Genomic DNA, 13,773 nt, shown 5'->3' with positions numbered 1-13,773 from the left:
TTTTTGGAGCAATGCCTGCAGCTATACCCTTTTTGAATTATCAGTATCCAATTTGCATGTACACATACATATTATACTTATATTTCTTACTCTGATGTTTCAGTGATTGATTTGATTTACAGTTGACATTGCTAGCTGACATAGAAACAACACTGCAGTAAACTATAGCAAGTGTCCCACATGAACTGTTTGGTAAGACTATTGAAATTTGGGTGTACTACTGAAATAATGTAAGTCATTCATCTATTTAGACTCAATATGTGCCTGAGAAAACACATATGTGTAACTTAGGTGTAGCTGATGTGTATCTTATGTGTTGATTATGTGTTATGTGTCGCTCAATATGTGTTCGACATCCAGTTGCATCTCATTAAATTTCAGTGTGAGGATAATTAATCCTGTTCTAGATTTGTCCTGATTTGTTGCATAATCTCTTTGATTTATGAAAAATAAAACATGAACTAACAACAAACAATTGTATTTTTTATTAACTAGCATTAATAAAGATTAATAAATGCTTTAAAAAATATATTGTTCATTGTTAGTTCATGTGTTACCTATATTTTAAGCAAATTATCATTTCTAAATTCTTTATTTTGATTTGAGGAGATGCATTCTCTCATGCAACTATATCTATAAAGTTGTTTTACTGTCAATAATAGCAGTCAAATTGATCTCTTGTCTAACTGTCAGTAATTTGAAGTAGCTCAGGGTTAATGCAGTAAAATTATTTTTTTTTTACCAGCTTCAAACCTAAACTTTAATCTTTTAAATGTATCTATCATTGTCACATTAACTGCCGGTAAAAACTGCATCCTGCCATTAAACACAAAAGGAGATGCAATGGTATGTCTATCACAGGTTTTTCTTTTAAAGTAGATTTTAAAATCCAGTATTTAAAAATTCAGCTTGGAAAGCTATGTCATCCAGACAGGAAGCAACGGAGTATCCTATATGAAACTAAATAGGTGGGTCACTGATCTGCATGATGCTAAAAAAATAATAATAATAAAAAAAAATGTTATTTATAAGAATGACAAATAGCATTTGGTGACCTTATCTCAAAAGAACATCAAGGTTTAACGTAAAATTGCAGGTAGGCTTAATGTTCACTGTGTTCTACAAACTTACAAATCTTACACAAAACTAACACAACAATGCCTTTTTGCCACACTGTAAACCCTAATAAGTTAGCAGAACCAAAAAAAAAAAAAAAAAAAATTATAAAAAAAAAAAAAAAAAAATTAGGCAATCAGTTACAAGTTATTAAACTCTCAAGTTTAAGTTAATAGAACTTTTAGATTTTGATTTTGGACTACACATGCATGTTAATTGCCCCTAACTTGAAATATTAAGTAAGCTAACTCATACATTTGAATGGCATTTAACTTTAAATGTAATTCTTTGGCTGAACTTAAATTTACCATGTAAAAAGCAACTAAAATAGCCTACTGTACTTCAAGTAGAGGGAATCAAGATTAATTTATTTGAACTAATTTGTATAATTTAATGTTTCCCCTACTCAAAACAATTAAATATTTTGAGCATTACAGTGTAGACTGCTCATAGCAATAGTGGAATTCACAAAAGGACACATTATTTGTTTGTAAGAACCCTCATCATCTTCTCTTTCATCAAAGCTTACAGTAAGGCTGTTATTGTGTATTGACTCAACTCTCAACTTCTAACATTTTGTGGAGTCTAAAGGCTTTATGCCTCCACCGCACCATCAAGGACAGTTCTGAACTTTTCTACCACGTGACTGAATTGCTTTCGTGCAATTCATCTCACTTAAAACGTTCACCTCTCCATTCCGTTTTGGCGCATCGTGACGCTTAACCCATGTTGCCATAGTGATGTTTCACGGTGGATAACAGCGGTAGCCTGGACAAGACTCCTTGACCCCTTGGATTAACTTGCCATTTAGTGCGGAATAAAAACACCTCGGCAAGCTCTCGAATCCATCCACTAGTGTCTACCCTGACCGGTAATATTAATGAAGAAATTCGCCTTCGGAACAATGGTGAGACTCAAACACTTAAATGTTTGCATAACGAGCTCTTTTACCTCGCCACTTCTCCATCTTAATGATTTGCACTCTCCAAAACACCCACACCCTTCTTCAGGATCGGAGACAGGTCTGTCGGGCAGGGGAGCCATCCGACGAATTAATCCGCTAAGGCTGATTGCCATCAGTAGTTTATGATTATGCACCCTGATTACGAAGCCCACCCGAGGACCATGCTACGCCGGCTACACATCGTCAAGGTGGATATAAAATCACGCAATGATTGCACTGGGACGGATCAATCTAGCGGCCGCATCGTCTTTTAGCTTAGTCTGAAGTGCAACTATGATTAATAAGGTGTACTTGAGACCTATATAGCTAGTAACACTTAGCGAGACCTCCGACTTTTAAAAGTCGGGCCTTCTTAACGCATCATAAAACAAACACTTAATTTGACGGGCATGGAGAAACTCACTGGCTGTGAACTACCACTTAAGAATGCAACTGAAAAAGTGTTCACCCAAAAATGAAAATTCTGTCATAATTTAATACTTAACCTCATGTTGTTCCAAACCTGTATCACTTTCCTTCTTGCACGGAACACAAAAAGAGTTAGGCAGAATAAATGAGTCATTGTTCACTTTCATTGTATGGAAGAAATATGCACTGAAAGTAAATGGTGACTATGGCTGTCCATCCCTAACATTCTGCCAAACATCTTTTGTGTTCCTTGGAAGAAAGAAATTCATGTTGGTTTGAAACAACAAAATTTAATCTGGGTGAATTAACCCTTTCACCTCCTGAAACCTGAGTATGACTGCTATGTGCATTTTCCATTTCCCTTTTTGATTTGTAACTATAGTATCACTTAAGACACATGAACATTTATATATATATATATATATATATATATATATATATATATATATATATATATATATATATACTGTATATTTTAGAGCAAACAGTTTTCCTTAAAATTGATGTCCACATATGTGGACACTGGGGCTAAATTGTGAAATTTGGAATAATACCAAGCTATAGAAAGTCAGAAATACACCATATTTTGATCCTAACTCCATATAAAGCCTCTTAAAGCAAAATACTTTTTCTTAATTTGAAAATGCACAGTAAATATAGGATTTCTAATAGAAACCTTGTGCTTTTGTACACATTAGTGTACATTGTATATATCAGCGTGATGTTTCACAATAAATCGCATACATTTGAAAAAATTGCATATCGGATGAAACTAGAGACAATCTTTTGACTCAAATAGGTTTCAATGTAAAAACGTAATAAGAGTTCTTACCCTTAGACGAACTCCGCTGTGATCAGCGCTATGTGGTTTAATCAAATGACTCTGTTCGTCAAAAGTTCAACCCTTTACTGACAGCCCAGAGTCTCCTGAACTGAGTTTAGTCAGTTTAAATGAAATTAAATTATGTATTGAGTTTAGCGAAGCCAAAATACAACGTCCAAGCATGTGTACGTGGGGTCGCATGAGGTTAAGATATTTTACTGTCTGCCTGTAGTTTACTCTATAGAGCTAGAGTTAAATCCTGACAAATAAATGATCAAGGTTATGGGCTAGTTGGCAATGTTTATTTATTAGCAGATGATTTATAATAGTTTATTCAAAAGAATACACATTTTTGCTGAATGAGTTTGAAAAACCAATTAGGTGGCTATTGATATCTGTTAAAGACATATGGCTGCCTAACTTAGGCACTTTTTTTTTTTTTTTTTTTGTCACATTGAGACATATCAACTGAAAGTTTCACCAAAATTTTATTTTATTTGTATTTATTTATTAATTTGTTGTTGTTGTTGTTTCTGTGAGGGAAGTATAGTAAGTAAGACTTTAGCTGTGAGGCATTTACAGTTTGTTTTAATTTTAGCCTAACTCCAATCTCCAATTGTGGACACATTAAAATGTTTGAGACTTCTGAACTAGGTTGCCAACCATCAAGTGCCCTCCCACTTGGTTATATTTAGAAAATAGAAAATGTGTGGTTTCTTGCATGGTATGAATATATGCTTCCCTATGTTTCACTCCCGCAAATGTGAATATTATTCAGTTCAACAATGCTTTGTAGATGAAGTGCTGCACTATCACAATGGCCACTGAAGTATAAAAGCATTACTTAACCACTTATCATTAATGACACACCCTGTTTTAAAAAAAAGATAGTTGTGGCATCAGAAGCTACTTTCAAAGAGATCTAAGCCTCAGTCTGATGAAATGCATTACAGAATGTTGTAGTGTAAGGTCATGCAGTTTATCACATGCTGATCATTGACAGTGCCTGAGTGTCAGGGAGGCATCACAATCTCTTATGCATTGGAGTGGGAGACAGTGATGTACTGCCAGCGGGACGCGTCATGTGTACAGGGCAGCCTACATGCTGAGGAGTCCCTGTTGCTGCTGCTTAGCTCTTGGCGACAGATTGCAAGAACTCAGAGCCAGCGGAGATATCTGTATGAGAAGGGCAGGACAGATGGGAGGAGTATGTATGCAATAACATTTATAGCAAATGTTGCTAACCATTTCATCTGAATGACAGATTTCTCTTTAAACACCTCAAGAAATTTTTTATTCATAAATATTTGTCATAAAAATAACAAACATCAATGTTCATTCAAAGTATTGCGCGTAAACTGTCTTGATATGTACAAAATAATTTCTCCAATGTAATTATTATATCTTAAGGCAAGTTCACATTTTTTTTCTACATTTGGCCTATTACCTCTATTGATTATTCGAGCTATGACAATACAAAAGCTTTTAGTTTGAAGGCGTGTCAAAAGTGTTCTAGTACCATCTGAAATTACTATTAAAAAACTTCACCAATGTATGCTCTCTAATCACTCAATAACATTGTTGAATCCTGTGCTATTCTACTTTTTTCTCATCATGTCACAAAATATAGGAACCATGTGAACTGAATTATTCGTAATTAATTCATGAATTATAATTATGCTGACAAGTTCAAACAATAACACACAAGTGCAGATAATGGTATTTTGAAACCTGCTTAATACATTCAAATAGATTCAGTCATCATTATAAATTTAAGACATATTTTGGTGTGGCCTGTGTTGTCACATTGAAAATACGGATATAAATACTTTCAGTTAAAAATAAAATGTAAAAAGTAGCAGTTGTTAGAAAAATACAAATACAAATGGCATATAAATGTATTTATTTCTTCCCACTTGCTGTGTAAATTTGACAATAGTAGAACGTATTTATTTAATTGTACAACACAAATACCATTGGATAGTAAAGCAACAAAATGAAACATATGGGGGGGGGGGGGGGGGGGGTACGTTGAAAAAACCTTGGCACAAGTGAACAAATAATGCCACAATGTTGTAAAACGAGGTAAATCTGATTTCTCTATCAGAGATTATTCATATCACGTAAACATATACATGCTTTTCAAAGAATTCTTAAACAGGTGACAGCGTTAAATATAAAAGACCAAAAAGCACGAATTAAAACACTCAAGTTCAAAAGTGGAGATAAGTGCAATACATTCCAGCTGTGCGTTTTACTACCGCATTACAATGCAAGGTCGAGGTTGGAGCTGTTCCATAGTGAAAGTGCTGAACTGCAATTCATGTGTTCTGCAACACACGCTCCCCGATTAAGAAACACGATGGTCGAGGAAACTAAAAACACAAGTTTATGCAATTGCTGCACACACTGCAAGCTGCACGCAAGGTTCATTGTGGGAAGTCCACTTTTAAAATTATGTCCCCTGATCACATGGAAACGCGATCCGTCACCTCAGTAGACCTTTTAGCTCTTACGGGTCTCTTGCAACAGTTGCCACAACGTTCATGTCGAGCTTTGGAATCCTAATCTATAGCTTAAAGAACTGTTTTAGAAAGCTTGAATCTTCCAAGACGGTAAGATTTGACATCGCGCACAACAAGAGCTATTACGCCCTTTAATTACAATTCTCGCTCAGATGGTCTCGGGCAAAGTGAATGGCCACGCATTAACTACTTGTGGCTTCAACTCCATCTTTTCTTTCTGTTTGAGGTGCACGCGGCCGTGCCGTTTCCTTTCGTCGCTTCTGGCAAAGCGTTTGCCGCATACATCACAAGAGAAAGGTTTCTCACCCGTGTGCGTGCGAGTGTGTGTGGTCAGATGGTCACTTCTGCTGAAGCTACGCAAACAGATTCGGCACTGGAAAGGTTTGTGTCCCGTGTGGATACGGATGTGTCTGTTGAGCTCATCCGATCGAGAGAAGCGCCGGTCACAGGTCTCCATGGGACATGTGAAGGGTTTCTCCTTGGCGGGCCCGGTGGAGGAGGCAGGGCTCTTTCTTACTCGATTAGGTTTCTGAGCCCTTGTGTAAGTTTGACTGAAAGACTCCGGCAATAAAGATGAATACAGAACAGAGTCTATAGTTGAGGTCGAGAAGGTTGTGTCGCAACTGGACTGGAGTTCAATATTTGGAAATATGGTCGGTTTCAAAAGATTGTTGGACGAGATATCCATAATAGGCGCAGAATAGTTAAACATGTGAGTACTGAAACCTTGCGCGCATGCATCTCCAAAGCACTGCTCTTGTTTAAGGGAGCTCTCCACTTTGAATTCAATCTCTGGATTTGGGCAAATTGGAGAATACGAGTCTATAAGCTCTTTCACGTCCACCTGTTGATCGGTTGGGAAAGTATTCGACATTGTGAATGCCTCTGACTGAAAGCCAGCATCCAAGTAGTTATCAGACTTATTAAATGATCCCCACTCGTAACAGCTGCTCTCGAATTCATTTTTGATCGCCACTGGGAACATTGCAGACTCGGAGAGCGGCTCCTCGTCATGGGTGGAAGCTTGCGCTGTGGAGCAAAAGTTCAAATTCGATACAGAAGAGTCTTGGGCCTGTGTGGTGGTGGTATGGGAGTCCGGGTAGTTGTGGCCTGCCTGACCTGGGGAAAACAGCGGCGGGGAGGCCTGTCTCTGGACCCCCTCGTCTCCAAAACTGCTACGGCCACTGTCCACAGAGGAATGGCTGGTATTCATCTGGCCGTTTGTACACTGATGGGCATCCGACATGGGGGTTGTTGAGATGCCAACAATTTCGGTTATCATGTTGAGCAATGTTTCCGTGCTGCAAGGCGCTCCTTGAGATGTTTCTACATAGAAACTGCCAGAGTACGCCAAGGAGGTTGGGTATCTCTCTTTAGGACCGTGACAAGAGTTGTACTGATCTGTACTTGTGGGCTCCGTTTTGGGGGTAATAAGCGCACCTGCTATGGAGAAAAACAGCCATGCGTCAGTACGAACAGAGTTGCCTTCAGTGAAATGTGCAATCAGTTATATAACTGCACGTTACATTTACTAGCTAGCTATATAGTTTCTTGAGTATATTTGAAATAACTTGCACTAAATTATATATATATATATATATATATATATATATATATATATATATATATATATATATATATATACATATAATGCAAGAGTATGCAAATCCTAAAATCTGTCGGTAATAAATGCAGCTAACAATTTGAGAAAGTGCGATGCAGAAGTCTGTCAGGTACTCACCGTGTGCAAACTGAGCAGGTGCTGTTCTTCCAGAATCCATGAAAGCATCCTGGCTGTCTTTTGAGCCGTGAGATTCCAGCCCAATAGCAGAACTGTTACAGTTGTCGAACTGAGAGTAGAAAGAATCTTGAGAGTTCAAATCCATATTGTTAAGCATCTTTCCGTAAATGGATTTCTAGTGGCTGTTAGTCCGAGCAGGTTATATATATATATATATAAGAGGGTATGCAAACACAATAGAGAGCAAAACAAAAAGCATCCGATAGTAAAGTCCGTAAAGGTTTTCGTCCAAAAAGAAATGTAAATAATTTGAAATCCCCCCTTTTATGAGATCTGCATCAAGGTATTATAGCTCTCCAGCAGTCTGTAGTAGATCTGTTGATTCTCACACCAACGGCTTCCCTTCGCTCGGCTTTTATACACTCTGTCTAACCGATCAGCCCTCCTCCCCATTCATTGTCTCCAGTGAGAGGATTCCCCGCTGCGTGTCATTTTCGTGACCATATATGGACAGAGGATATGACGGGTTTCCCCAAAAAAGGAGAGTTACGGTTCTGACGCTTCAACAAGTCTGTTGTTAAGTGTAAAGAAACGAGGGAGAGCCAGGCTCTAGCTAAATAAATGTTTCTTAGCTAATTCAAAATAAAGGCCTAGATGGTTTATATTTTCATAGACATGTGCAAGGGTTCTTGACCAGGATAAATGTAAAGTAGCCTATTTCATAAAGTGATATAAATGATATAACTTTTTTTCTGGTTAGTATTCAAAAAATATGTGGTAGGCAATTTTATACTCTTAAAAATTAAAAGATAATTGAGGCACAATTTGCGGTTCCTTATCTGTCACACCGGCAGAACCGCAAATATTATGGAACTTCAAAATATATTTAAAGTGCCTCTAAGTCTTTCCTTTATTATTGGGTTATTGAAGGAACCACTAACAGTCCGTATAGAGTTCTTGCAGGAACTAAGAGTACATTCTTAAAAATAAAGGTTCTTTATCAGCAAGTATGGTTCCATAAAGAACCTTTAACATCTGTGGAACCTTCCCAATGCCCAAAATGTTCTTAGTTATGGGAAAAGTTTCTTTAGATTGGAAAAAGGTTATTCAAAATGGTTCTTTTGATAACCTTTCACTTAAGGGTTCATTGGGGAACCAAAAATGGTTCTTCTATGTCATTGCTGTGAACACCCTTTTTGGAATCTTTATTTTAAAGACACCGAGTACAGTTGTAACAATTTTTGCTGTACTGCACAAATATACAAAGCAAGGATGTAACCACATATTCAGGATTATTAAATGTAATAATTTAATAATCAGCCATGTAAAAAACCCATATCAGTTGACCACTATTTTGAATATTGGTGGGGACATGTCCCTCTCAGTGTCTATGGTGGTTACAGCCCTGATACAAAGCAGAATAAACATGCCATTTTTTCCACAGAAGATACCTTTATCTGTCTACTAACAAAATCATTGACAAAAACCTGCATACATTGTTCCTATTTTCTACAACTAGTGTTTGAAGACAAGTAGTGCTTTTGTCACAACTCTCCCCATACCATGTACAGTTGTAACACTACCACGGGACAGTCAATGTGCTAAATAAAGCATTATGCGTAACTTAAGTGAAATATACTGACGCATTTTATACTCTGTGATTGTTTTAAAAATTTCTAATGCTTGCATATGTATCATTTCCAACACATCAGCTGAAAATAATACTCTCTTAGTTTTCCTCACCCTCACTCTTAGTTTTCCAAGACATCCTGTGAAATGAACACACATCCAACCAAAATTCTTGTTTACAATCATACCTTTCTACAGGGTTGGGAAGTAATGGAATACATATGGGATTACATATTTAAAATACAAAATATTAGTATTCCACTACAGTTAAAATCATTGGTAATCAGAATACAGTTACATTCAAAAAGTATTTTGATTACTGAAGAGATTACTTTGCATTTTATTGTCATTTGTTCCATTTAATATTTAATCTATTCAGTAGGAAAACATTTATCCATATAAATGATGCGATCCAAAGTGCATTTGAACAGCAGTGAAACACTTCCTTAAGATGTGTTACATTCATACGAGCAGACAGAGGAGTAAGTTTGAAGTAACTTTGGAGCAGCAGAAATAGAAAGAAACCTTGTGTAAATTGTCATGTGAACATTTTGCTTTATGGTAAGCTAAAATGCTATTTCTGCGCCTGTCACCAGGCACGATTATATTTTTTTTATCAAGAAAACTGACAATAGATCATAATTTTTGTTCTCTAGTAAGATCTTTGATATTAGCGCAAAAATCGTATTCATGATGAGAATTGTTAATGTTTTTCTGTAAAAATATCTAGAAATCCGTAAAACGAGATCAATTTACTTAATCTTGTTTTGGAAGCAACACTGCCTAAGATATTCAGGCTTTTTTCTGTGTATTTTGTCTTACTGTACAAGTTTAATAAATAATCCATAGTATTTAGATTACATTACTGACCTTGAGTAATCTAACGGAATACATTACAAATTACATTTAACAGCATGTATTCTATAGTGGAATACATTTTAAAAGTAACCCTCCCATGTCTGTCTGTCTGTCTGTATTAATTAATTAATTTGTTTTGCTTACTTTTCTAAGCTTTCTGACTGTATAAAAGCTAACAAAACTCTAGAAAGAGCATTGGCAACCATGTTTCTAATGTAGCGGGTATAGTTGTACCACTGTAACACTGATCACCTTGCCTGATTTTCTTTGTGACCTTACATCCTAGGATGTCCAAAAATACATAAAGTGAAGGTAGACAAATCAATAATTAGAACAGCAAAGTTTCATTTCACTGTTAATCAGAAATAATTATTTATTCACAATTAAAGAGTAAGAAAATGAAAAAATTGCCCCCAAAATTGATGTTCTCTAACAATTCCTCATCAATGTGGACTATGTTCTCAAATTCCCACACAGGATGCTAATGTGAATATGCCTGCTGAAAATGAGACATCAAACTGGCATTAGAAAGGGAAAATTGACAGTGTTTCAACTGTACACCCTTACAACTGTATTCGGTCTACCCTAAGTTTCTCAGTCAATTGAAAGTGTGCCTGCATGGAGCATCTTCCGAAGGTTCTGCCTATGTGGCAGCTGAGGAACACCAAATAGAGCCTCGAGTATCTTTATATTTATGATGTACCTGATTTAAAAACATTTTGCCACTCATATAGGCGAAAGTCAGTCCTTTCCCCTTTTAATTTAATTTTTATGAATGCATTTGACTTAATTTACCAGACAACCGATGATGACATAGACAACATACTATGATTAAGTATGATCAGCTTTAATATTTATTGAATATTCTGGGTTCCAAACAAGCAAGATGTTGATCACACACAAAAAAATGTTGTCCCTCCTTAAAAAAATGTGTTTAAAAAAAATCGAGGTTACATTGAGGCACTTACAAATGGAAGTGAATGGTGCCCGTTTTTTGGAGGATTTAAGGCAAATGTAAAGCTTATAATTTATAAAAGCATTTCCATTAATTCATCCGTTAAAACTCGTGTATTATTTGAGTAAAGTTGTTTAAATAATAGTTTACCAGGATTAAAGGGTTTACGGCTACGTTGTCATGGCAACAAAGTTGTAAAATTGGATATAACTTTACACATAAAAGGTGAGTAAGTGATTTTATCACACTAAAATCGTGTTAACACGCATATTTTTTATGTCTTGTGGCTGTACTTTTGAAACGGTGAGTATTTTAACGTTTACAGATTGGCCCCCATTCACTTCCATTGTAAGTGCTTCACAGTAACAACCCCCGTAAAGGATATTCCTTTAAGGTGTCCGTGATTGTAGACATATTTTTTGTATTTTTTCCCAAATAATTTTTCAATACATTTCTCCAGGATAGCTGAAATTAATTACCAACGATTTAAAAGCATCTCAATGTCAAAATATGCAGCATTAAATGTGGATAGCAGCTCATTTCATATAGGTAATATATTTCATTACTTTGCCTTTCACTTATGTTTCCTCGTTCCCTTTTGTCATTGTATTCCCAAAACGGAATTGTTCGTTATCAAACATCTTTACATTAGTAGTCTCTAGCCTCTCAACAGAGCGCTTAGCAAACATAAAAAAAACAAAACTAACTATAGTATAACGTGAAAAAGACCTGTGCTAACATCAAAGTGAATATTAACCACAAAAGAGTACATTAAGTAAACGAAATGCATCCGTCGCGCTGTTTGCTGAAAGCAGGCGGTAAAAGTGCACGGATATCCAGCACCACGGAGAGCGCCACATGAAATAGTAGGCTACTCCATACGGCAGTTCACAGGCAGCAGACTGTGTACAATGCCCCTATAGGTGGCATTCCTGCTTTTGGTGTAATGTAACAGCAGAATGGAAAATAGTCCGGTTAACGACAGAGTTGCAACTGTTTCACAAAGCTCCCTCAAACGACAGAGGAAACATTTCGTGAGGCGGGTCCTCATTGAGCGTTTCGCAGTCTGTCTGCCCCCTTTTGTTTGGCACCCCTGTATGTGTTGAATTAATTGCAGCTATAGGTTTTGCACCACATTATGTACGGCTGAACCAAGAGCAATTTCTTCACCACATCTCTAGAATTTTGCTATTAACACGTTTGTCAAGAAAAAAAAAAAAGATACTTGTTAAAGTAAATAGATAAATTAAAAATGCAGTTATTTTACCTTTATTTCATAGCTTGGCAGCCAAATGTCCTAATAATTATGAAAGTTGCATGTGAACGCGGTCACGAGTTATTGGCTGAAGCTGTTACACTATACAACATTATTTGCAAAACCCCAGTCAAAGAGTCACCGGGAAAGAGTATTATCATTTGTACCAGGGAGGTAGAAACTTTATCAGAAGTTCAGGTGCTTTCAAAATCACCTTGAGAATTGTGGTTTGCCCTATTAATGTGCAGTTATAGTGGTGACTTCCACACTATAGCCTATTACTTTGCACAGGGCTCTGGAGCCCAAATGGAAGACGAAAAGAGAGATGAGAAAGTGTAAGTTTAGCAGTGGGCTGAAAAAACCAAGGCACTCATTTAGCACATGCCTACTCAAGTAGGCCTATCTATCCCAATCTGTTCATGTATTGTTCTTTTTTTTTATTATTGAAGTGCATGTGAAAACTTTAGAATGGTTGAATTTTTATAAAAAATATTTTTGGAACAGACCTAAGTAAATAGATTGACTAGTAGACAGTCAAGTACAACTAATAAAAGTCCATAGTCTTTTTGGGTGTACAATAGGTTTTCATAAATACATATGCATGATGATAAAGAGGTGGTCTTATACACCATGGGGCCAGTTTGACAGTGCATGAAATATTCCTCTTATTATGATGCTAAAATTTGCACTTAACAATGAGTTTGACATTTTCTGGAAGTAACTTCGCATTCTAGTACTTTCCCGTTCAAGACCCTAATATCCCCCTCTCCAGTGGTCTATCCCAGTTGACCTAAAGCTATTAAAATGCTCTCCTCTTAAAGAGTTCATAACACTGAGACGCTGTTGTGATAACAGCAGAGTAGCGCTCACCTCTCGCCTCTGCAAAATGCCACGAAGCTCAGTAATGGGTTTATATAATTCCTGCACTTACCAAGATTATTATACCGAAGAAATGCAATGCAGGTAAAAGTGTAATGAGACCATGGATGCATCTGTATTTTCTCAAAAGTCTGTTTGAAAGGAAACATCGGATGATCTGAGCTGGTACTGCAATCTCGAACCCATTCAGTTGATGATCAGCTGGCTACAGTCGCTTTATTTGTTAAACAAAAAGCTTTGAACAAGCAAATGGCAAAATAGATCATGTCCTAGTGCATGCTTAGCCACAAATTCTTGCAAAGGACCAACAAAACTTGGGATGTTCCTCAAAGTGCAAAGGATGTGAAAATGAAATGAACTGTATCTGTCTTCACTCTTCTCCTTTCATGCTTGTTTCTAGAACTCTACACAATTCTATTAACAAATGGTATAATCGGATCCATTCATAATTGGACTAATTCCCAAAGCAAAGACTGAGCCAAGGGAAGAAGCAGTAAAAAAAAAAAAGAAAGTAAAAAGAAATATTGCATAATATTTGCCACATTCCTCTAACGCCCAGGCACAGTGGAAGAACTAAACAAAGTGTGTACTCTGAATCATAGGATGCTAAGATGCAATCC

The 13,773-nt window shown here is 36.6% G+C and overlaps 1 protein-coding gene across 1 annotated transcript; it reads right to left on the bottom strand.

The window, feature by feature from the left end:
- Nucleotides 1–5,401: 5,401 nt before the first annotated feature.
- LOC127444429 (zinc finger protein 302-like) lies at nt 5,402–7,734 on the bottom strand. The gene is made up of 2 exons (XM_051703797.1): nt 7,578–7,734; nt 5,402–7,279 (listed from the first exon to the last, which is right to left on the bottom strand). The coding sequence occupies exons 1-2, from the start codon at nt 7,732–7,734 to the stop codon at nt 5,985–5,987; spliced, it is 1,452 nt and encodes a 483-aa protein (XP_051559757.1). The 3' UTR covers nt 5,402–5,984.
- Nucleotides 7,735–13,773: the final 6,039 nt, after the last annotated feature.

The sequence above is a fragment of the Myxocyprinus asiaticus genome, chromosome 7 (genome assembly GCF_019703515.2).
Source record: "Myxocyprinus asiaticus isolate MX2 ecotype Aquarium Trade chromosome 7, UBuf_Myxa_2, whole genome shotgun sequence".
NCBI lineage: Eukaryota > Metazoa > Chordata > Actinopteri > Cypriniformes > Catostomidae > Myxocyprinus > Myxocyprinus asiaticus.
The sequence above is the reverse complement of the archived record's forward strand: the minus strand, read 5'-3'. Positions and strand labels throughout refer to the sequence as shown.